This window comes from Nannobrachium achirus (assembly GCF_963921795.1).
Source record: "Nannobrachium achirus genome assembly, chromosome: 14".
Classification (NCBI taxonomy): Eukaryota; Metazoa; Chordata; class Actinopteri; order Myctophiformes; family Myctophidae; genus Nannobrachium; species Nannobrachium achirus.
In genome coordinates, this window is record NC_137821.1 from 13,782,331 (window position 1) to 13,804,470 (window position 22,140).

The 22,140-nt window shown below is 44.6% G+C and overlaps 1 protein-coding gene across 1 annotated transcript in view; it reads right to left on the bottom strand.

Moving 5' to 3' along the window:
* The window catches only part of LOC308297821 (protein O-GlcNAcase), a gene marked incomplete at both ends in the record, with an annotated part of 61,875 nt that overhangs the window by 2,258 nt on the left and 37,477 nt on the right, over positions 1–22,140 (bottom strand). Inside the window, 6 exons of the mRNA XM_080741388.1 lie at positions 1–29; positions 1,115–1,304; positions 8,207–8,298; positions 13,006–13,110; positions 14,342–14,427; positions 20,736–20,792. The exon at positions 1–29 is cut by the window's left edge and continues 131 nt beyond it. Of these exons, the coding sequence (XP_080597514.1) occupies positions 1–29; positions 1,115–1,304; positions 8,207–8,298; positions 13,006–13,110; positions 14,342–14,427; positions 20,736–20,792 (559 nt within the window). The remainder of the gene's footprint in view (positions 30–1,114; positions 1,305–8,206; positions 8,299–13,005; positions 13,111–14,341; positions 14,428–20,735; positions 20,793–22,140) is intronic.

Sequence of the window (22,140 nt, forward strand, 5' to 3'; positions counted from 1 at the left end):
TGGTCCTCCTCCATCAGCTGCACCAGGTCCTAATGGAGCACCATGCAGGCACACAGAACATGACAAACATTAACCCATTTAGGCCTAGAATTATTGAATGCTTTAACCAGTGAAAAATAGCAGATATACAAGCTCACAGCGCGGCACCGAGTGCCGCGCTGCAAGCTTGTAGATCTGCTATTTTTGAAAAAGTCATGAAAATGTGTGCAAATCTTTGAATGTATGTATTTTCAAAGCGAACGACTGTAACTCAAATGTTGCTTCTGGGTGGTCCCTGGAACTATATATTTTGAGATGGGGGTCCGTGGCCAAATAAATATCATTTTGGGGGTCCTTCACATGAAAAAGGTTTGAGAACCACTGACATAGTAGTCTCTCAAGAACAGACTAACTGAGCTCCAGTTATGTGAAAAGGACCTTTTCTTTGACGATGGCTGGCCAGATTGCTGACATAGAAACATAGGTTCAAAAAACCTTAGAAGGAAACATAATATTATAAAGCCCCTATCATAGTCGGCACCGCGGTGGAAAGCTATCCACCGCGGTGTAGTCTCTTTGAGTCATAAAACTACAACATTACGTCATTACTCGCGGTGAAGAGCTTTCCACCGCGAGTCCCGACACATCTCTCTGTTTTTACTTTAAGACAGATCGGCTCTTCACCCCGTTCACTGATTGGTCGACCTGGACCGGTCTAGACCAGGTTTGCGTCTGAACCAGAGGGAGGCGGGGTAGGACTTCACCGTGGGCCGGCGGACTATATGATGGCCTCCACTTATTTTCTGACTTGAGGTGGAAAGCTTTCCACCTAAAATTTGCGGTGGATAGCTTAAGCTGTGTGATAGTGAGAGGAGAGAGCATAGCCTTTGTGATCAATGGCAAGTTGCTCAATGGCGTTTTGAAGCATGTGGAAGTAGCTGAATCCAGGTGCATTGTGGGGGAATTGGATCATCTGGATGATCCCATTTTTCTTACGTGCTCTTTTGCTCGTGCAGGTATAGTTCACCCCGCATGCTGTTCCAGCTTTGGCCAGTAGGGTCGACGGCTTCAACATTTACAAGCCGTTCTGGGGGCTTGCTATGAATAGGTGTTTTCTTTTTTTCTTTTTTTTTACCTGTGTGTTTGGGTGAGTGGCGCCCCCTCTGGGCGGATACTTGTCCCGCATGGCGGGCATCCAGGTGGCCAGGCAGCGCTTGGTGAAGGAGCGGACGTCCAGGACCCCCAGGATGCAGCCACACACCCCCAGCTCATCCTCCAGCACCAGGCTGTACTCGGGACACAAGGCCAGACACGCCCCCAGACACCTGGAACACATGGAGCACAGAGACAACGTTGTGTCAAAGATATTTAATTTATGAAGATAGCTCATCTTCATTGGATCCACTAGAGTGGATCCAATCCATTGTACACAAAGCCTACAAATAGCCTCCTAAAGAAAAGAAAATCTCGCAAACGTCCTGTTTACTGGTGCTATAGATCCCGCAAGAGTGTGTTTACTTGTGCTAGAGTCCCGCGAGAGTGTGTTGCTGGGACAGATAAAGGGCGATAATAAAGTTGATATATTAAGTAAGTATGCAGGATATAAATGAAAAACGACTATAGCTATGGGACCAGGGAAAACCAGGGAAAACATGAAAGCTATATGAATAAGAAACGTCGGCTATTCCAGCGTGCTCGGGTTTAGAAAAGAAACTGAGCAAACCCCGAAACCTGACCTGATTCGAGCCTGAGAAAATGAAGACGAAACAGATTCTGAACGTGGCTGAGAATCAAAGCCAGGGCAGCTGTCTTTGCATTATTGAACATCAATCTCTGTCTCCATCAATAAGATATGAGTGGAAAGATCGCAGCTTTGGAGAGAACAAATCGTAACCACATAGTATGACATCCCCAGTGTTCATTGAACTCTGAGTGGAACAATGTACCAGCTTGCTGCTGCTGTTGTCAAGCAATCAGCTTAGCTTGTAGATCGGCTATTTCCGCTGCGCAACATGCTGCCATAGAAGATATGCTGGCACCCATTAAGGAACCTGGAATTATTTTATACTAGCTATTGAAAAATAGCAGATATACAAGCTCACAGCGTGGCACAGAGTGCCATGCCGAACTGTATTTTTTTTTTTTTTTTAATCTTGCACTTTTTGGCAAATCTTTGAATATATATATATATATTTTTTTTTTTAAAGCAAACATTTGTGACTCAAATATTTGCTTCTGGGTGATCCCTGATACTGTACATAATATTTCGAGATGGGGGTTGGCGACCAAATACATATCATTTTGGGGTATGCAAGTAAGTAAGGAGATGTCTGCGCGCTTCAGCCAACAGTCGGTAGGACTCGTCGGTGCTCAACAAGGGCAAACTATATAAAAAAGAATACTATTGAAGTGCCCAGATGGTATTATTTTTTATATCATTTTTGGGGTCATGGACATGAAAAGGTTTGAGAACCACTGAAACATGATGCGAAGGAGTGTAATGACGAAGCGAGTTCGGGGGAGTGTTCTGGAGGTTGCGTGCGCTCACGTGGTCGGGACCTGCGCGTCCCGCCCCCTATACAATATATAGGTAGACCTGCCTGTAGGTAAGGTATTGTTGCGCAAGCTACTGCTGCTGCTACGCATGGCTGTCTCGAGGGGCTACTGGTTGTTTGTGCTGCTGACTTCTGCTTGGATCATGTCTTTCGCGTCTTTAGCCACTGTCTACGCTAGGATCAAGGGATTCAAGGCAAGGTTGTATGGGAAAAACTTTGGGATTGTGGATTTGGGTAGACACTGCTGTGTTCTAGTACTGCTTCAACAAGTGTGTGGGTCTCCGCTAATGTTGCTAATTCCCAGCTGATTTCTGCAGTGCAGTGCTGCTGATCCTTGCGGCAGTTGTTGTCGTGGCTAGGCTAATTTAGTGTGTTTGTGCTGTTGTTGTTGTTGCTTAGCTAACTTAATTGTGCCTTTGTAGGCCATTGCTCTTCTTGTTTCGGCTGCTCACTATTGCTAAAGCGCATTTTTAGCTGCTGTGATCAAGGCAAGGCTTATGGCATAACTGTTGGGTTTGTTGTTTGTAGTAAACACGGCTGAGGTCTACTTCTAACTACTGTTTCATCAAGGTAATGTTGCCCATTCCAGCGATTTTTGCATACTACAGATCAAGATGGAAGTAGTTGTGGCTACTGGCTAATGCTAAAATAACTTCATTGTGCTTGGCTTGCTTGCGACCGTTCGCTATAAAGGTAAACTCAGTTGGTTGTGCTTATCGGGAACAGTGGTGTGTCGTCGACGGAGCTAGCCGTATCTGCTACTGTTGAGCAGCGTTCCTTTCTTCAGTCAGCCAAGGGCTAGCTTTGCTTGTTGTTAGCCGGCTAGCTTCTAACTTCTGTAAGGATAGCTGTTAGCTGGTAAAACAGCTTGCTAGCCATGTTCTAGGCACAAGTATGGCCCCGTGTGAAAACGTTGCCTCTATTAACAGTAATGTCTCATGTCAGGAGGAATAAATTAATATATAGGTTGCGCGTGTCAGTAAGCGGCATATTATAACTCTATGAATCTACCTAGCAGAGCTTTACGTCTTCACGGAGGAGGTTTACGGTAGCACATACTAAGCGCTGCGTGTGGGAAATGTAGTTCTCTATCATGCCAAGCCTCGGCGTTGTGCTAGAAGTAATAGTCGTATGAACTACACGTCGGGCCAGGAGGAAAGCTTTCGATTCAGGCTTCGTCGCAGCGTGCTTAATCTAGTTAGTATCTGGGGCCTATATTGCTTCTGCCTCTCCTTGGGTTATGTGTATGTTTTGCACTGTCTGGCCCTCGCGGGATGAGTGATTAAAACATTAATCGCCGCTCGCTATTATAACTCTATGGCCGCTCGTTTGAGAAGCTATAAAGGATGTCTGTCTGCGTGCCGTGGGCTCCTGGGAGGAGGAACCCGCTAGCTCATAGGTGCCATAGTTTACGTGCGATCAATGTTTTGCTTCCGCTAACGCAAGTCGTGCCTGTCTGACCTGACGTCACCAGTTGAGTCGCTAGTGCATGCAGGGAAACGTAGTCTACTCTAAAGCTAACCATTCTCTTCAGTTTTCAGCATCCATCAGCTGCAGCTCATCAGCTTTTTTTCTTCGCATCGCAGGCTATTAGTTAAAGTTGATAAGTTCTAAGTTGTCAGTTGTGCTGCTATATTAAATGCTAAATAAATACGCCAATTGTTGCTGCTGCCGCAGTCGGATACCGTCATGTCTCCGTGGTTTCGGCGGAGGCTAGCTCTACTCAAGCTGCTAATGCTGCTGTTATGGCTGCTAATAATTACAACTGACGCTTCTGCTTGTAGGATGCTGACATCATGTTATCTGTGCAGTTCATGCTCAGTGCCACGTGTCTGATACTAACATTATTTGTATCATTACAGCTCCTGGCTAAAGCACTTCTGGTCCGCTGCAATCGTTACTGCTTCATGTTAAAGCTGCTACCAGTGTATCAGAAGTAAAAGTGATTTAATTTAAATGTCGTTTCAAACTAAGGTTATAGTATTGGGTCACATAGCACACTTTATGTTTTCTTACAGCTCATGCTAAAGCTAATACATGTTGGTTGCTAACATCCTGTTTATTATTTCAGCTCAAGGCCGGAGCAGCTGCAGGCCCACGGCTTCGGCATCAGGTTATCATGGCAGCTTTATGCTAAAGCGGCTACATGTTCCACTAATCATGTTTTACTTTATAGCTTCTTGCTGCGGCTGCTACATGTCTGCTGCTAACATTTCTATATTTTCAGCTCGTGCTGGAGTGGCTGCATAGCTGCTACTGCAGCAGCTAACATAATCTTTATCACTGCAGATCCATGCCGGAGCTGTGGCAGGCCCGCTACTACAGCAGCATTTTGATCATTGCAGCTTCTGGCTAATCTCCTACAGCTTCTGGCTAAGCTCCTACAGGTTCCGCTAACAGTGCGTTTTTCTTCATAGCTTCTTGCTTCGGCTGCCACATGCCTGCTAACAGGTTTTCAGATTCGGGCTGGAGCTGATGCATGGCTGTCGCTACAGCATGTTTGCCATTGCAGCGTCGTGCTGCAGCGGCTGCGTTGTCTATTAACATGTTATCTTTATAGCTTCGTCCACGGCTGTAGAATACCATGAGGCCAGTCAGGAGTCGATTAGCACTGCAGAGGGCTTTGCTTCTACAGCATCGGCCATCCCAAGCAAGGCGGTCGTCACGCCTGCCAGCCCACCCGCCGCCTGCCTGCTGCCCGCTAGCCCGCCGCCTGCCTGCTGCCCGCGAGCCCACCCGCCAGCCCGCTGCCCGTGAGCCCACCCGCCTGCCCGCGAGCCCACCCGCCAGCCCGCCGTGTCGTGCTAGAAGCTCATGGGGCGCAGGCTCGTCTTCCGGAGGCGCAACACGCCGACGCCGCCATCATGCCGCAAAGGAACCTGGGAACTGCAGTTCCAGCACCAGTGGCGGGAACTCCATTCCTCTCACCAGCAACAGCTATCCTAGAAGCACTGCGGAGCCAGACTCTAGCAGGTAAATAGCAGCGCATTTGCTTGTTCGGTGCTGTTGGGGTTTCAGTCGCTTTAAGCTTGGAAACAATAGGTAGCCTTAGTAAATAGCAGCACATTAGCTTGGTTGGTATATTGGCTTGGCCGCTCTTGCATTGCTTGACCTAAAAGTCAAGATGTGGTTTTGTTGAGTTTCTTATATTACGCATCAGCAGACTCTGGAGCAGAACTAATTCACTTTTCCGTCCTTTATTTCCATGCTGAAACATCCGCCTGATGTCTGCCCCCGGCACCCATGACACGAGCCTGGTACGGCATAAAACCGAGAGAGCTGCGGCCTGCCCAACCAGCTGCCCACCTGCACGCCGCCCCCCACCCGGCTACCCGTCCACCCGCATAGCTCTCTCGCTGGACCGGGGCAGTGACAACAGCAGCGCTCCGGGTGCTGTCATCAACCAGGAAATCCTCTAGCCGCCGGGCATCGGCAAAAGACTCGGCAATCTGAAATCCGGCACGCCCAGCTACCAATGAGCATCAAGCCATGCAACTCGGGACTGAGCGGCTGTGCTACTAGCTCAGGTTTCATAAGGTTACATTATGCCGTTCTGCTTCGGCGTGTACCCGATATGTTTGTGTGTTTATTTGCCGCTGCGCTTCACATGCCTAATATGCAAAGCAAGGTGTTTGCTGGGGTGTCTTTTTAGGTTAATGGCTGCCTCTCTGCTGCGCTTCACATGCATTTTAATATGCAAGCCAAGGTGTCTTTTAGGTTAGATGGGTTTAACAGTATAAACCAGTGTTATACGCAGTTGCTCCTGCTCAGTATAGCATCGCTAAAATGACACCTACCTTCATTGTTGGTTGGCTGTGGCTAATATTAATACACTTCAGTACTACTGTGTATTTCTATCGCGTTTGCCCATTCTAGTATAGCATAGCGCTCGAGTTCTAGTGTTGGTCGGCTTTAGTTGCCTCCTGCCCACCGCAGTAATCGCTAAATTGCAGCAGTGCTACCTTCTTCGCCGTTGGTTGGCCTTTGGCAAGCTGCTAATATTAATAAATGTCAGTACTACAGCGTATTTCATTTGCTGTCCATTCTAGTATACGTTTTATGAATAGTCGCATTGCTCTGCCGCACTCCATTTTCTCTGCAAAGCAAGGTGGTTGCTGGGGTGTCCCTTTAGGTAGGATGTTCTGAGCTGTCCCGCCGCCTTTACTTTAATAACTGAGCTTGGCCTTTCCAGAGTATTGTGTTAGGTAGTTATATAGTTCAGTGCCTCCTGCTCACAGTAAGCGCTAAAAGTACAGCGGCGCCACCTTCCTCACCGTTGGTTGGTCTTTGCACGCTGTTAGTATTCATTAATTCCAGTATTACTGCATATTCATTTGGTATCGCTCTAGAGTATTAAGGTTAGGCAGTTAGTGTAGTTGTGCTCAGCACTAGTCGCCTATTTACAGCAGAGCAACCTTCACCGTTGGTTGGCATTGGCAGTGGATTCTTAGCTTTTGCTTGTGTTGGGGGTTGTTGTTTTGGGGGGTCTCGGGTAATTGCCTGCAGAGATATGTTAAGCCCACGACGTACACAGCCATACATGTACTTCGCCGTACATGGTACACGTGTGATCGTGGGCCTGCAGGAAATGACCCGAATACAGAATCCATCGCCAAGTTATGCTCCTGCCTAAGTTGCCATAGATGCCTGTTCTTATTCTTAGGCTGTTGGTATGCTGCGGCCTTAGTATAGTATCACAGTATACATGTCATGCATTTGTCGCTCTCCTGCTGCCGTTAGTATGCCTAGTGTATGCTGCTGCCTTTATGTATCGTGCTGCTGCCTTCATATCTTGCTGATGTTTATATGCTATGTTGCTGCTGCCATTCTTGTCAATAAAGTATAATCTAACCTAAAGAACGCTCCCCTGAAATGATGCGAAGGAGTGTAATGACGAAGCGAGTTCGGGGGAGTGTTCTGGAGGTTGCGTGCGCTCACGTGGTCGGGACCTGCGCGTCCCGCCCCCTATACAATATATAGGTAGACCTGCCTGTAGGTAAGGTATTGTTGCGCAAGCTACTGCCCCGCCACCACCCCAGCTCCACCGTAGGTTCTGTGTTAGACCCCGCGGGGGGTCTCGGGTAATTGCCTGCAGAGATATGTTAAGCCCACGACGTACACAGCCATACATGTACTTCGCCGTACATGGTACACGTGTGATCGTGGGCCTGCAGGAAATGACCCGAATACAGAATCCATCGCCAAGTTATGCTCCTGCCTAAGTTGCCATAGATGCCTGTTCTTATTCTTAGGCTGTTGGTATGCTGCGGCCTTAGTATAGTATCACAGTATACATGTCATGCATTTGTCGCTCTCCTGCTGCCGTTAGTATGCCTAGTGTATGCTGCTGCCTTTATGTATCGTGCTGCTGCCTTCATATCTTGCTGATGTTTATATGCTATGTTGCTGCTGCCATTCTTGTCAATAAAGTATAATCTAACCTAAAGAACGCTCCCCTGAAATGCATTTCTCAAAAACCTTCGAAGGATTTTAGAAGACATTTTGAAGAATCGGGTCAAAAATGTTCAAAGACTTGCACAAAATGTAATGTTCAGGTCAGGATTAAAAAAAAATAGCAGATCTACAAGCTCGCAGCGCGGCACTCGGTGCCGCGCTGTGAGCTTGTATATCTGCTACTTTTCAATAGTTAAAGCATAAAGACTGACAGTCACCTGTCTCCTATGACATCAGGATGAGCTGCTCTGGACTCCTGCACACCCTGAGTCCTCAGGTGAAGCTGTCGAACCATCCGATACAACTCCACCTACACACACACACACACACACACACACACACACACACACACACACACACACACGGGTCACGGGTCGCGGTCAGTGTCTTGAAAAAAAGTCATCGCAATTATTCAGGTCACTGCGATTTCTCTCTGCAGCGTTCTAATTAATCAGGGAATATTAATAAAACCTGGGAATAAATTCCTTACCAAACAATGTCTTCACCAATGTGTTAGTAAAGGAATCTAGTAACATATCTAACAAAGATTGAAATTCAACATCCCTAGCAAAATGTTTGACAGGTAGGGTAATAATTCTGGGTCTCATTCACGTACTATACACTATACTGTATGCTTTATACAATATGCTTTAAGTAGCATGTTAGGGGTCTAACTAGGTGTTTTTTAATTATTCTGAATCCATTGCAAGCATTTGTTTTGCACGAAAAACATTCATTGGGCTAAAAACATACCCAAAAAAAAACAATGGTTTAGTGATGAGTCATCACTTTTAACAGTTGTATATGGGGTCCATTTTTGGCCCAAGGCATGTTTTTCGCGGAAAAAATAAATTCTTGCAATGGATTCAGAATAATTAAAAACACCTAGTTAGACCCCTCACATCCCACTTAAAGCATATTTTTTGGGAGTAATATTTTCCCTTATAGTACAGTAAGTGAATGAGACCCAGAATTACCCTAGCTGTCAAACATTTTGCTAGGGATGTTGAATTTCAATCTTTGTTAAATATGTTACTAGACACCTTTACGAACACATTGGTGAAGAAATTGTTTGGTAAGGAATTTATTTCCAGATTTGACAGGTATTCTGCTCATTTTCCCTGACTATCAGCTTTCTTAGAAAAATCCTTTTTGCAGACCTTGTATTGTAACTATACTTCCCTCACTTGTGCACTCGTGGCCATATGTGGCCTACTTGTGCGCCAGCAGATTGCGTTAAGTACTGCGTATCAGTGCTGCTCCGTGTTGTCTGTATGCATGTGGGTGGGTAAGTTGGCACTCTGTCGAGGTGCCAACTCGCGTCTTGTTATTAGTGCGGTTGCCCAACAGGGCAACACATTATAGTCCTGGGGAAACTTTATCTATTTCTAGGGTAATTTTTCTGCTGCCAATGGAAATTGACAGACAGACAGACTTCTGTCTGACAGGGATAGCGAATCAATAGGGAATCAATGGGAGTGGGAATCAGTAGGGATTTGGTCAAGCTTCACATGACTTACTGTAGTTAGCTTACTGTAGAATATAGTCAGCAACCGTCAGCAACCACACTGGCAATTTCCAGTTGCATCTTTTCTAGTTGTTATTTTGTCACCAAGAACGATGCTCCCTCATTGGCTGCCTTCGTACTGTCGGTCGGAAACAGAGCACTGAAAGTATTGCTTGCGCGCTCTGCTGGCACATAAAAATGTAGATGTCCACAAGACCATACATGGGCAACTGGCGGCCCGGGGGCCACATGCGGCCCCCACCTTCACTTAATGCGGCCCGCAGGTCAATACCGGAATACTGATATATTATTGATTTCAGCTGTTACAATTCCAAACATGACCTGCTTTAATTCCGTCAGTCTATATTAGTAGCTTAATGACTAGTATAGTAGTATTAAAATGTATTTTTTATGTCCAATTTATTTGTATTTAGGTACATAAAGTTAACTATAATGACTATATAACTAAATGCGTTTGAAATGAAATACAAATGTCAGGATTCCAATTAAAAAATAACAAAAAATGATTCAGGATCCCAATTCAAAAGAAGCCCCCCTGGAGAGAAGGTGGAAATATAGTGGCCCTCGCCATCATCAAAGTTGCCCACCCCTGCACTAGACACTGTCCACAGTGTCTACTTCCATGTCTGCTATTTTACAATAGTCATTGTCATGGCCGCCAGTTCCCACCTGATGTTGTGTGGTAGTTGTGACTGCACCAGACCATACTGAACAACTGCTAGCTTGCATAACTTCTTCAGACTAGGACTCAAGTCTAGGATGTACAGGCCGTCATCATAAAGGAAGAAGATACGATCTCCCACCGATACGATCGTCCACCTATGCATACGCAGTCCTTTGCTCCTGGGCTCAAGTTTTTTCCAGCAGAACGTCTTTGGATTGAATTTCAACAGATTATTATTGAAGGTCTTGATTTTTTTGAAAATAGGAAATATGTACAGCTCTCCCTTGTAGGTAAAAGCTGAATGATTACGGCATAGAAACGGTGCATAATAATATGTGCTCAGCCAGCAGTTGGTCTCTGTGTCAAACACTCGGATGGTGTCTCTGTACTTGTTACATCGGCCCGCAAATACAAACATCTTTGTCCCGATGATGGTGGCAGAGTGATGTGCTGAAACAGGCGGGAGAGGTCCTCTAGTGTTTATTAGAGACCAGACCATCGTGGTGGTGTCCAACTTGTACATGTCATTAGCCCACACAGACAACTTGCTGTAACATCCTCCATGGACATACATGATCCTCCCAAAGACACAGGCGGAGTGGAAGCACCTCCCCTCTGGAACAGTCCCTGACACCGTGGGTTTGAACCATCTGTGGATGTCGACATCAAATGCATAAAGCACGTTGCAGCGCTTCTCTGTAATGCAGTTAGTCCCTCCCCAGAGGTAGGCGGTCTCTTCCACCAGAACAGCAGTGTGGCCGTAGCACCTGGAAGGAACCTGGTCTGTTCCGGCTGTCACTGGAGGCAGCATGGTCCATTTCAAAGACACTGTGTTGAAGACACGCACATCAATCTGAGCCTCTGTGTTGTAGAAGGGCCATCCAAAGGTGTACACCTTGTGCTCCACAGCCACAGCAACACTGTTGCAGTGCGTTGGTCCTCCGCTCAGATGCAGTGTCCAGCAGAACATTTCTCACAGCGTAGTTTAACTATTGCTTTGTGACAGTAGATGTGTCAGTGCACTGTTACTTAATCTTTGGTCCAATCTGTGTTAGTCAAATGAAATGACTATAAAACCAGAGAGCTCATTCACTGGAGCTCAGCCGCTGGTTACTCCTGCAAGCCCCTGAGATATCCTACTGGATTCTTCGATACCTAGCCCTCTATCTGTTGAGATATGGCCTGGCACTATCGCTGTTCGGTCAAAGGGAGAAGACGGACTAACTCAACTGGGCCGAAACACTGTCTTATATAGGGGAAGGTTGCCATTGTAAGGGTTCTGACGTCGGCCCTGACAACGCATACTGTCTATGATGCTAGTCTCATGTGACATGTGATTTTGCTATTTTAGAAAAATCGTCTTTGAATATCTTTGACCCGATCTTTAAGTAAAAAAAAAAGAGAAAAAAAAATGTTGTTCCAGGGACCACCCAGAAGCAAATAGTTGAGGTACAAATGTTAAATAGATATATTCAAAGACTTCTTGATTTTTCAAAAATAGCAGATCTACAAGCTCGCAGCGCAGCACTCGGTGCCGCGCTGCAAGCTTGTATATCTGCTATTTTTCAATAGTTAAAGCATTAAATAATTCTAGGCCTGAAGTTGAACAGATCCACAAAGCCGATCCGTTTGGGTCAGCTAATCAAATGAGCCGGATTGATCACCGGTACGATCCCAGTTCAGACAGGCTCTGGTAATCTGATTGTTCATCGGATTACAATCCCAGTTCAGGCTCTGGTAATCCTCCACGCTACACCCAGAATTACCCTAGCTGTCAAAGATTATCCTTGGGATGTTGAATTTCAATCTTTGTTAGATATGTTACTAGACACCTTTACGAACACATTGGTGAAGAAATCGTTTGGTAAAAAATGTATTCCCAGCTTTGACAGGTATTCTCCTAAAATTTCCTGACTTAATTCATTCATGCTCCGTCGTCGTACGACAGTGTTGTGCACTAAATCAGGCTTAAAAGAGGTTTAGGTCCGGGTAGCTCAGTCAGTAGAGCTCTCGCCTTTGAACCACAAGGTCATGGGTTCGATGCCGGCCACCGCCACCTCAGCGTATGAGTATAGCATGGTTTGGGTGCGGCAAGTCGTGCACCAAGACCTCTGAGCTGATGGTACTGTAGGTTTGGCGATCCACCTCGGCAATACATATCCCAGGGGTCTTCAACAGGGGGTCTGGGACCCCTTGGGGGTCCTCAGAGTTACTACAGGGGGTCCTCCAAATCTTTGAGTGATAAAACGTTTTTTCTTTTTTATATTAACCACTTGAACCCTAGTGTCCATATTCTGAGAAATTTAGCCTTTTTTTTGGCAAAGAGCTTTGGTGTAGAGGGGAAAAAGAGCAGACTAACAGAGTGAAAGGTCAAGTTTATTAAGTATTGACAGTTCAAGGGGTTAAATATCTGAAAATACAAATTGACGTGAATCCAAAATACACTGATGATTGTGCTGTCAAACAATGAAACTATATGGAATCTATGCCGGTTGTGGGGGTCCCTGCTTCATCTCTCTCTCAACTAAGGGGTCCTTGGCCTGAAAACGTTGAAGACCCCTGGTCTAGCTTATTGTAACGGGGACAGACTCCCGCATGTTACAGAGTGCCAAAATAAGCCACTCCCGACCTACTCATTAAGGTTTTATCTTGTCACAAAGATTGGGTCTGTACTAGACTTTGGACTTTGTCACATGGAATGCATGCCCATCATCAGGGAAATCAACTTTGTTGCCTCAAAGACATTGGTACTCCAGATCTTTGTAAATACGGTAAGTGGAATCTGTTGATATTGTGCGTGTGTGTGTGCGTGCACTCCATCCCACCTTGTCCTTGCTGTGGTAGGGTCTGACGTTGTACAGACGAGAGGTAGGGAAGAGAGGAGGGGGGTGAGTGAAGAGGTCACTACTGCCACCTAGAGGTAGAAGCATCTACACACACACACACACACACACACACACACACACACACACACACACACACACACACACACACACACACACACACACACACACACACACACACACACAGGCAAACATTTCATTCACTTATTATCACACACATGAAACAAGAAGAGACTACTTTATCGAAGCTACTGTAGTAGACACTAGACAGGCACTGCATTACTGCATAAGTGCTGCCTTGCAGATGTTACTCAAGGAAATAAAAGAACCTTTTACCACAGAAATGATGTGATTTGGAATGTAGTGCAATAGCTAGTGGCTGAAGGTTGTATATAAAAGCTTTAAAGGAGTAGTTCACCCTCAAATTGAGTTTCTTTCTATTGATTACTCACACCATGGAGACTTGAGTTCAACAATATGTTTTGTTTTAGTCACATTCCTAAGACAATAATTTCATTACAATAAATTTACCCCCATTGATTCCGGACCCAAATGCATTTGGGTCCCCATCCGGAATCAATGGGGGTACATTTACTATTATCAATTTTTACAAAGAAATATTATTGAACTCAAGTCTCCAATAGAAAAATAGTCAATTTGAGGGTGAACTACTCCTTTAACACATTTGCCAACCGATTAAAGGACATGCACTCACACACACACGCACACACACAAACACAGTCACACACACACACACACACACACACACACACGCACACACACACACACACACACACACACACACACACACACACACACATTTTAACATCTTTATTTGCATTCACATTTAACAAGAAGTTCTTGAACGCAAACAATAGTGGATGAGCAAACTTGGAAAAAGCTGTACAACAAGTGCTAGGGTATAGGTCATGGGTACAGGAAGCATCGCCTTCTCCATATATGGCGACTGCCAATTATTGCAGACACTGAACAGAATTTTGCCAATGCCTTCGCTCTTGGCTTGGGCATGCCTGCAATCTGCAGGCCCCTCACTACTGATTTATGGACGGCTTCCAAATGCAAACACCAGTAGTTTACACTTGTAGCCAAGTTGTAAGATAGCATCCTTAAGACGTTGGTACTTAAGTGCCTTTGTAAGGAATGCCTCTTCCAGACTGTGGTCAAATGTACATGCCACTTCTAAAATGGTCACTTCTCTACTGTCCTCATCAACAACAACAACAATATCTGGTGTGTCACACACACACACACACACACACACACACACACACACACACACACAGAACATACCCCCTACCTGCACTTCTCCAGACACGCCCCCTTTGAACACCCAGGGCTCAGAGTCCACGCCCAGTAGGTCCGCCCCCGTGGCCGTCCCACACCCTATCAGAGAGAAGGACCACGGCACATGAATGATGACATATCAACATGAGTAACGATAAAAGTGACATGGGGCCAACATGTATGCAGGGGATGTGAGTTATAATACTGTATGATGAATATTAGGAGCATTGATTTAATTCTGCTGACTCTCCACTTCCTAATGCAGGAGTTCCCATTAGTGTTTTAGCTCGAGACCCCAAAGAGATTCGATGTCTTAATACAGTATCTGGCCTATACTCCTGTTTCGCAATTTGGTGTGAGGGGAGTTTCTCACCTGAACTGAGTCAGTGGGTCCCTGAAAAATCACAGAGGTGCTCGTCCGCCATAGTGCCACGAATGGCGCAATGGCCAAATCAAATATGGCCGCCATCGGCTATAATGAAAATCCAACTTTTGTGTATGCACAAGCAATACCTCCATTCTGACTAATTTGGGTGCGGGGAATTCATTTCTGATATTGTTTTGACCATTTTGGGTGATTTGGACCTTGAAAGGTCATGGTCAAGGTCATTTTGTAATTCCGAAGACCATGGCCACAACTTGGCCATTGTTAGGAATAAAAACAGGTGCTGTAGGTCTAAATCAACTAATTCTGACATGTATAATTCATTTCTGGTATTGTTTTGACCATTAAGGATCATCTTGTCTTTGAAATATCAATATCAATGCCATTTTTCAAAAACGATTTTGTCTTTTCTAGCACTTTTATTTTATTTTTTCATAATAGTTTGTTTTGTTTATAACAAAAGACATACTAGTATAAATAGAAGTACACACCCCCATTTAACTTTAAAGGGGGACTTAAAATGGGTGTTTAAATGAGCAAATAAGGCTATTTACGAATGAAAGTGACAAATAAGATCACATCACACACAAAATTAAATAGCAATTTCCCTCAAAGTGCACCATATTGTGATTGTGTATTATGATGCAAGTTAGTATGAAGTGTTTTTACAGGATGGATTTGCTATTGTTCCATGGCAAAATATGATGCACAGAATTCCACCAGCCCAGCAACCATATCGACGACTGTCACGCTTCAGACATGGGAGTGTACTAAAGTCAAAGTGTTCCTTCCATCCATCGATGTTCCATTGTTTCTAGTCTTTCCTCGGATTCCTTGGCTGTTGCATGTAGGTGTCAAGAAATGCACTAGGAAGGTGCCCTGTTGGTCTCAGCAGTTGTACTGTACTTCTCTGCTACCATGTTCTGTCAAGGTCTTTGCTTCTCCAAAGTTTTTTAAGATATTGTACTGTACTCGGTCAGAAGCCATAGCTGCATGCTTAGTCCCCACTTGGCTCATGCAGTCATCTCCAGTCTCCAAGGCATATGTGCCTTGATCACTGTCTTGGCTAGTGGTGCTCCAAGATGAGAGACTGCTTGATGCAGTGGAAGCATGTGCCATAGTGCACCCCTAGTGCCATTCTGCAGCCAGATCTCCTTCATCCCCAGTGCTTGAATGTTTAGGGTGTAGTATAGCATTAATGCGAAGGAGACTACGACAACTCTATGGGGTCCGCTCATAATCCTGACGTTAGGGTTATGGATAGGTGTAGTTATAATGGGGCCAATTGACTCCACATGTAACACCAGCCTCCTCAATCTAGATCGAGGTCTGGGATCTGGCCCCTTTTGTAGGGAGCCCCTCATCATCAGAGACAACAGAGCTGACAGACACACCCAGAATGCTCTGATGAAGGCTCATAGCCGAAACGCTTAAGCGTTCTTGTTGGTTTGTGCCAATACAAAAGTGGAAACGTGAGTACTTTATTCTCCACTGATTTAAAGTTTTGGATGTGCTACCTTTTTGATGCCCTGTTAGGGTACCCCCTCATGCTCATATATGGGGATCCCCAGACATCAAACCCAGGCCCTAACTCGCCAAGGCCCTGCTTGGCTTTTAACATATGTTTTATGCCCATATATGGAGATCCCTGTCCCAATGTCATCAATATTAAGGACATATCTGGCATGTTTTGACATAACATTGTTGACCCCTGATCATGCAGGTACATTGATACATTATGTGTAACTGGTCCGATACACATCACTGGCCAGATGGCCAAGAATTGGCACACATGTCGCCCTGAGGCGTCTTACTAGTAGACACATCCATCCCTCAGCAACTTTCCAAATTCTGGGTGTCTGAGGAGAACAAACAGTTCTCCAGCTGTGTGTTCGGAATATGGTGTCCAATCAAGCCTGTGGCAATGTTACCATCATTGTCGGACGACAGTGGCTCAGTATAGAGCACCTGCCTAGAAATCTGAAGGTTCCAGGTTCGATTCCCAGCTCTTCCTGGTTAGGTGTCGAAGTGTCCTTGAGCAAGACACTGAATCCCTTACTGCTCCCGATGAGCAGGTTGGAACCTTGCATGGTTTCATGGTGTTAATGGGTGAATTGTAAAGTGCTTTGGAGAAAAGCACTATATACTGTAAATGCAGTCCATTTACCATTGTCTCTGATGAAGATGACAAAGGTGGAGTAGAGATCCCAGACATCTTGAATAGGATTGAGGAGGCTGACACATGGTGCATGTACTGACTCCATTATAACCAACCCTAACCTTCACTAACATAATGGTCGGAATAATGGGATGTCGGAATTATGGCGGACCCCATAGAAATGTTGTCTCCTTCGCGTAACAGCTATACTACACCCCATATTTACAAGCACTGGCTGCAGAATGGCACTGGTGAAAATTGGAAATGCTTCCACTGCATTGATCTTGGAGCACCACTAGCTAAACAGTGATCAAGGCACATATGCCTTGGAGACTGGAGATGACTACATGGGCCAGGTGGGGATTAAACATGCAGTTATGGCTTCTGACCAAGTACAATATATCTAACAAACTTTGGAGACTGAGAGGCAAAGACATTGACAGAACAAGACACAGCATTGGTAGCAGAGAAGTACAACAGCTGAGACCAACAAGGCACCTTTCTAGTCCATTTCTTGCCACCTGCTTGCAACAGCCAAGGAACCTGAGGAAAGACTATAACCAATAGAACATGGATCAGGTCATGACATTAGGCTTGTCGTTTGTGCCGTATGCAGACTATGGACTGCCCATATACTATACTATGGAGTGGAGGGAGCAAGGAGGGTCATTAGCAGTCCTTTTGTTATTCATTCTATTTCAATGTCTGACTCAGTTTATCCGGACAAGTGACTTTTGTGCCCGGACAAGTGAATGAGAAATGTACTTATCCAAAGGACAAGTGCCTCAAAAAGTCAATGTCAAGCCCTGATGGATGGAAGGAACACTTTGGCTTTAGTACACTCCTGCCATGTCTGAAGCGTGACACTCAATGTTATTGCTGCCTTGCTGATGGAGTTCTGTGCATCATATTTTGTGATGGAACAATGGCAAATCCATCCTGTAAAAGCACATCACACTAACTTGCATACACAGAATCACAATATGGTGCACTTTGAGGGAAATTGTTATTTAATTTTGTGTGTGATTTTGTTATGTGATCTTATTTGTCACTTGTATTCATAAATAGTCTTATTTGCTCATTTAAACATCCATGTAAAGTCCCCCTTTAAAGTTAAATGGGTGTGTTTACTTATATTTATCACTAGTATGTCTTTTGTTATAAACAAAACAAACTATTATGAAAAAATAAAATAAAAGTGCTAGTAAAGACAAAATCGTTTTAGAAAAATGGCATTGATATTGATATTTCAAAGACAAGATGATCCTTAATGGTCAAAACAATACCAGAAATGAATTATACATGTCAGAATTAGTTGATTTAGACCTACAGCACCTGTTTTTACTCCCAAAAATGGCCATGTTGTGGCCATGGTCTTCGGAATTACAAAATGACCTTGACCATGACCTTTCAAGGTCCAAATCACTCAAAATGGTCAAAACAATATCAGAAATGAATTCCCCGCACCCAAATTAGTCAGAATGGAGGTATTGCTTGTGCATATACACAAAAGTTGGATTTTCATTATAGCCGATGGCGGCCATATTTGATTTGGCCATTGCGCCATTCGTGGCACTATGGCGGACAAGCACCTCTGTGATTTTTCATGTCTAGGGACCCACTGACTCAGTTCAGGTGAGAAACCCCCCTCACACCAAATTGCGAACAGGAGTATAGGCCAGATACTGGAGTATCTCCCCTGAACCCAAACTAGTGAAAATAGCCAACCTGCAAGCTCACAATGCAGAGCGATGCGACGTGTTGTGAGCTTGAAGGTATTTTTTTACAGGCCTAATACATCTAAAACTGGGTGTTCTTGAAATGAAAAATGTTGAGAATCATTGCGACACTTTTGATCTAGGGCTGGGCCAGGCATCTTGTGGTCAGCAGAGATCCTCTGTTGCCAAACAACAGCAAGAACAATGGCTCCTCTTTGTCTCCAAGGAGGAGAGGAGAGGAGCCACCGAGGACAGAGATCAGAAATGTGAGAACGGACACAAGGACATGGGCGCAAGTCCAAACCACAGTCTATGAAAATGACATTTTTGCACTTTAAAATGGGAGAGCCTCTGGCATAGGGATGAGACGATATGAAAATGTCATATCACGATTATTGTGACCAAAGAAATCACGATTTAAGATATTATCGCAATAATCAAAATCCTTTATCCTGGGGCGGAACATTTGCCAAAAAATAGCAGATCTACAGGCTCACAACGTGTCGCATTGCGACGCGTTGTGAGCCACTCCTGAACATAAAGCATGCAAATATCAAATTAATCAAGATCAATATGGATGAGTTAAGGGAGATTATTTATTAACCCATTAACTCTCCTACTGCCAGATTATTTATTTATTTATTGGGTCTGGTGCCATCAAAAAGCGGCTTACCTTTGCGACGTTATAGTAGATAGACAGACATTTATTTATTTATTATTATTATTATTTTTTTGATTGTGCAATAGTGCACTTTGGTCTGCCAGGCAGCAGAGGGCGGCGTCATGCGAGAATGAATGTGAATTTGCCTGTTATGTGTTGCCGTACATTCAGACCAGTCACTGGCCACAGAGCCTTACAGCCAGAGGATATCAACAAGGAAGTGAATTGGTCTCCGTTGATGTTAAAGGTGATACACCATGAAATTTCACTTTTCCTATTTTAAAACCTTTTTTTGGGGTCCCACTAGCACCTTCTATCCTCACAAAGTCCCATTTCTGACCGTTGTGTCTTTCTCTGGTTTTGAGAAGGCAAAGGTTAAAAGTATCCCACAGGTTCTTAAAACAGGCTGTCCAGATTTGCTGCCGATTGTGACGTCATCATCGGCCGTTTTAGATTTTTTTTTTTTTTTTTTTTTTTTTTATTCAAAAGATTTTTTTTTTTTCAAAAAAAAAATTTTTTTTTCAAAAAGATTTTGGGGGGGTGGCGCAGTTCAGGCCAAAGGTGGTACTGCAGCTGAAATTCTCTGAGAGCCATTCAAAAATGAGAGAGGCTCTCTATTCAGGAGTGGTAATTTAGCCTCAAACCTTTTGAAAAACGTTTTTGGGACATAAACAATATGACATAAATACTTTTTAAATGCATGGTGTATCACCTTTAACGCATAATGGATTTTTTACACCATCACCGCGGAAAATGTGTTTACAGTACACGGCGGCGCGACCCCTCATCAGCTTCAACAAGGTAAACGAACGAACGAACGCGAACGAGCGCCGTATTGGCGCGGAGGTCTCTTGAGAATTGGGGCGAACAGGAACGTCCAAAGCAGTATAAGAGTTAAGACCTGAAAAATACCTAAAAATGTCTTCTAAATCCTAATGGTTTCTGAAAAACATGTTTCTTTTGTCTGTGGTGCTCAAAGTTTTTAATGTCAAGGGCCCCTAGAATTATACGTATTTGATCGTGGACCCCCAGGCTCAAGATATTTAGTTCCAGGGACCACCCAGATGCAAAGACTTGAGTTAAAAAAACTTTTGCTTAAATAGAATATTTATTCAAAGATTTGCAAATAATTTCACTTTTTTCCCCCAAAAATAGCAGATCTACAAGCTCATAGCACAGCACTAGTTGTATATCTGCTATTTTTTCAATCAACCTGGAAACCACTCAATTTACTTTTTTTTGTTTAGCAGATGCTCTTATACAGAGCGAGATCGAATACATATTCTACAATTATTTGCATGACGTCAACACTGCCCTGTCCAGTGCTACCATATGGCTATCAATGAAAACAAAGACAGATTTAGAGGTCTTTCCACAGTGAATAATGAACTTGAAGAAAACAGCTAAAAATGGAAGTCTTGTAAAGGAGTTATTTCTGGACTTGTGGTGACTGTGGGAGAAGTGAAAGGTCGACTCTATACTCACAGTGGAAGCAGTTCTTCCAGGAGCCAAAGGTGGCGCTGTCACTCATTATACGTCCATCTGACACAGGAAGAGAATGGAGGGGAAGGAGAGAGTTATAGACATAGAAAGGTAGAAGCCTCCTCCAGCTCTGGGGCATCGGTAAAAAAGGATTGGCAATTTCCTAATTCTTCTGCGTGCGTCACAGAAACGGAAGTTCGGTAGGCCAATCAAAGGCGGGACAGGACTCCCTCTTTCCCAGAGGCACTTGCTTTGGCAATGTAAACGTTTGTTTTTCTCATGCTAATAAAGCTCCTTTGAATTGAATTGAAGTTCCGGAAAATATGCGCTGTGATTGGCTGGTAGTCACTTTGAGTGGCAGCGTGCCTACCGCTCTTCAACACTTCCGCCAATCCTTTTTTTACCAGTCGCTCCAATTAACTGCAGCAGCGGATTAGGTATCTAGCTTTTTATATCTATGGTTATAGCAATATATCGGAACCATACAGAGTAAAAAAAAGCAGTGTCAATGGGTTTTATAAGCAATGAACCAATGCTAAGTAACAAGAGGCTTGTGCCTAATAAGTATCCTACAATGTATCTAATGCAATTATTATTTAATTGCGACCGTAGGTCGCATTTACTATCAAAACCTGCACAAACTGTGAGTGAGTCCGTCAGTCCGTCAGTCTGTCTGTCACACCTCACACGTCACACTCTTGCCCTGCTCATATCTCCGCAACCGTTGCCCCGATCCATGCCAAATTTTGCACACACGTTCCTTACCTGCCAAACTACAACCTCCAAGGACCCCCGGAGCTCCAGGGACCCCCAGGTCCCTGGGGGACCCCCAGGTGTAAAAAATGACCAAATGTGCTAAACTGAGCAAATGACCACCCCAACGGGGCTGCTCACGGGGAATTCCCGGGGACCACCCACTCCTGGTGCTCCAGAACGGATGCAAAAGTGGTGGCGCCCCCAGTGGAGGACCCCCTACACTGCAGCTCACATAAAATGCCGTAACTCCGGCTAGGAGCGACCGGGACAGCCGGGGCCGGTACCTATTCGTCCGCCTTGCCGGCGCGGAGACCCCACCCCTCATTTCTCACATGGCCCTCTTCTAGCGCCACCATGAGGCCGATTCTTGCAAAACACATTTTTGGACACTGCTCCTACAATTTTTGCCCTAAAATCACGCAAATCGGTACACAGTATGTCTACACTCATCCCATCAACATGAATCTCTCCCATATAGCGCCACCTCCAGGCCGATTTTTAAAAACACATTTTTGGACACTGCTCCTACAGATTTTGCCCTAAAATCACGAAAATCACTACACAGTATGTCTACACTCATGTCATCAACATGGATCAGGAAGATTTTGGCAAAACACATTTTTGCCCTATTTGTGGAGATAAGTGACCTACG